The 2,500-nt window shown below is 37.6% G+C and overlaps 2 protein-coding genes across 2 annotated transcripts in view; one reads left to right on the forward strand and one right to left on the reverse strand.

Annotated features, from left to right (window-relative positions):
• Positions 1–1,143, forward strand: part of LOC137985555 (guanylate kinase-like) — a 31,171-nt gene extending 30,028 nt beyond the window's left edge. The window contains exon 9 of the mRNA XM_068833172.1: positions 446–1,143. Coding sequence (XP_068689273.1) covers positions 446–472 — 27 coding nt within the window. The 3' untranslated portion in view covers positions 473–1,143. The remainder of the gene's footprint in view (positions 1–445) is intronic.
• Positions 1,144–1,287: 144 nt separating this feature from the next.
• The window catches only part of LOC137985553 (leucine-rich repeat-containing protein 47-like), a 7,340-nt gene continuing 6,127 nt past the window's right edge, over positions 1,288–2,500 (reverse strand). Inside the window, exon 4 of the mRNA XM_068833169.1 lies at positions 1,288–2,137. Within this exon, the coding sequence (XP_068689270.1) occupies positions 1,844–2,137 (294 nt within the window). The 3' untranslated portion in view covers positions 1,288–1,843. The remainder of the gene's footprint in view (positions 2,138–2,500) is intronic.

Raw genomic sequence — 2,500 nt, forward strand, 5'->3', positions numbered from 1 at the left:
TTCTTTAGATTGACATAAAAAAATACCTGATAATACTCTTTGTTTGTCCCTCCAAAATTTTGCATAAGCATTGTTTCCAGTTTCTCTTGGGACCATTGTAAGTACCAAGAGAAAATAAACACAATGCTTATGCAAAATTTTGGAGGGACAAACAAAGAGTATTATCAGGTATTTTTGACATTGGCTAATTTAGGGCCTGAGCGAAATGAGGAAACAGTCTCTAAGGAATACTGTTTCTACAAAGACCATTATTTTCTAGTTTATGGAGGCCTCAAGGTCTTGCAATGAATAAGAGCAGTTAAAAGGAAATTTTCAATTCCCTCCCAGCTTGTATGAGAACCATCGAGGAGCTATTGGAGTTGTCACCTATGCGCAGAACAGGAATTAGCTGTGAAAAGTGACTGAAATACCTTAATCTAACGTTGACCTCTTTCTTTTCCTACAGAATGTCATTGGTCTTTCTTCATCATGAAGATCTCAAATCTACATCAGTGACTACTGAACGTAGTAAAGGAAGCAAGGAATATTTAATTTCTCTGTCAACTGGGTTAAATCTTTTACTTGATTACTTTTGAATTAGCTATGCTAAACTAGGTTTCATAATAATTGTAACTAAACATCAGGTCTTGTTCAACTCATCAAAGGAAAAAGCAAAACCCAATCAAAATCTGCAATCATAGCATGAAAATTTTTCGTGCTATGATTGCAGATTTTGATTGTCTCTAGTAATTTGGTTTTGGTATTATGGCCTTCAATTTCCACTAAGCAGTCTTACACTCGTGATCCAGAACTGAAACTCTGCAAACAGGTTTTTTTAAAAAAATGAGTTCAGGATTTCTGGGTGTTTGCTGTTTGGAAATTGCTTTACTAATTTGCCTCAGTCATGTCATCTAAACTGTTACAAATCAGAAGACTTTGTCTGACATGAATCTTTTGCTCTGGTGAAAACATAGTCCAATCTTGAAGCTCTAGTACCTGAGACTAAAATGGTCATTAAAGCAGACAAATCTTAATGCTAACAATTTAAATGAATTTCAATCATGGTACAATAAATGATTACTGGTTTGGTTTTATTATTTCAGCAGAAATGGGCAAGATGTTTAGTATTCTAGGAATATTGGCAATAAATTCAGAGATACAGAGCACGGCATGCGCTATTCATTGTGTTTAGGGTCTTGACCTTTCTGGTTTGCTGAATCGGAACCTTTTTTTGCAGAGGGAGAAGGGAACCAGTTATCTTTTATCTCCTTTACTCTAACTAAGATGAGATATCCTTATAACCACATCTGCTGGTTTTAGTGAATAATTTCACCATCCCATAATGCAATACATTTTTTTTTTTGGGGGGGGGGGAGGGGGGGTCTTCACATAAAACCAATACAAGGTATTTTACTCTTGGGACTGCATCATGCTTCAGTGAACTGGATATCCATTGTTTTAATACAAATAACCCCCCCAAAATGAACTGTATTATGGGGTTGGTGAAAAAAGCAAATTGAGTCACATGTTACACAAGGCAATCAAAGGTTGAGCACATGCATAACTGGGATCTTACTAGGCTGTGAGCAAGCCTACTTCTTTGGGGGTATCAAGCAAGTATTTTGGTGGCAGAGCTGTCAACAGGTCATCCTTCTCATGTGTTGATGGCACCGCCACCAAAATAGAGCCTAGGATCTTACACCCTGTCTCCACTTAAAAATGGCCTTTTAACAACAAGCTTGTAAAGTAAAAGTTTTGAAATCTGCTAAGACCTGTTGACAAAAAGCCTGTGGAGGAAATCTCGGCAGTTATCATATTATTAAATTATCCCCACATTGAATTGTGCACCATCTCTTTAGTGGTATTACGCCTTTTCTTCATACAATACTTTTACTGCCTCAAACTGTAGGTCAACTCTTGAAGGATAGACTACTTTAAGCTGTCCTTCACTATTTACCACTCTGGCTTGCTCAATAATTAGCTCTTTGGTTCCACCAGCACTATCATCACGAGCAGAAGCAGTAGCACAGGTCTCTTGACTGGAATGAAACCCAGATTCCACCATGCTATTTATCAAATGTTCCATCACTGATTTACATGTGCCTAGATCAACAGCTGATGTCACCTCCAACAAAACATCCAGCTTGCCTGCCTTGATCTGTGAAATAAGGTTTTACAAAAACTTAAAATGAATTGGACACATTTTAGGCATCTGGACAAGATGAACTTACAGCGTAAGAAAATTATACTTGCTGGAGCAAAGATCATTGATAGTCATGTACCCATGAAAGAGAATCGCAGGTTGTAGGCAAATTACACACAACAAGCAAAGCACAGAGTCTGCTGTTTACTGTGCCAAGTTGTAGGACAAAAACAACAATCTTGTTCCCAGGGTCTCTCTTCTCAAAGGAGGGAGAAAAGAGAGACCCAAATGGTTAAAAATTTGAAGCTAAGAAAATTCTCCTAATCTTTGACCAGTTTGTTCATTTTGAGAGAAGTGTTAAAGTGCCCCTGTGACCAA

This window comes from Montipora foliosa, chromosome 14, assembly GCF_036669935.1.
Source record: "Montipora foliosa isolate CH-2021 chromosome 14, ASM3666993v2, whole genome shotgun sequence".
NCBI classification, from domain to species: Eukaryota; Metazoa; Cnidaria; class Anthozoa; order Scleractinia; family Acroporidae; genus Montipora; species Montipora foliosa.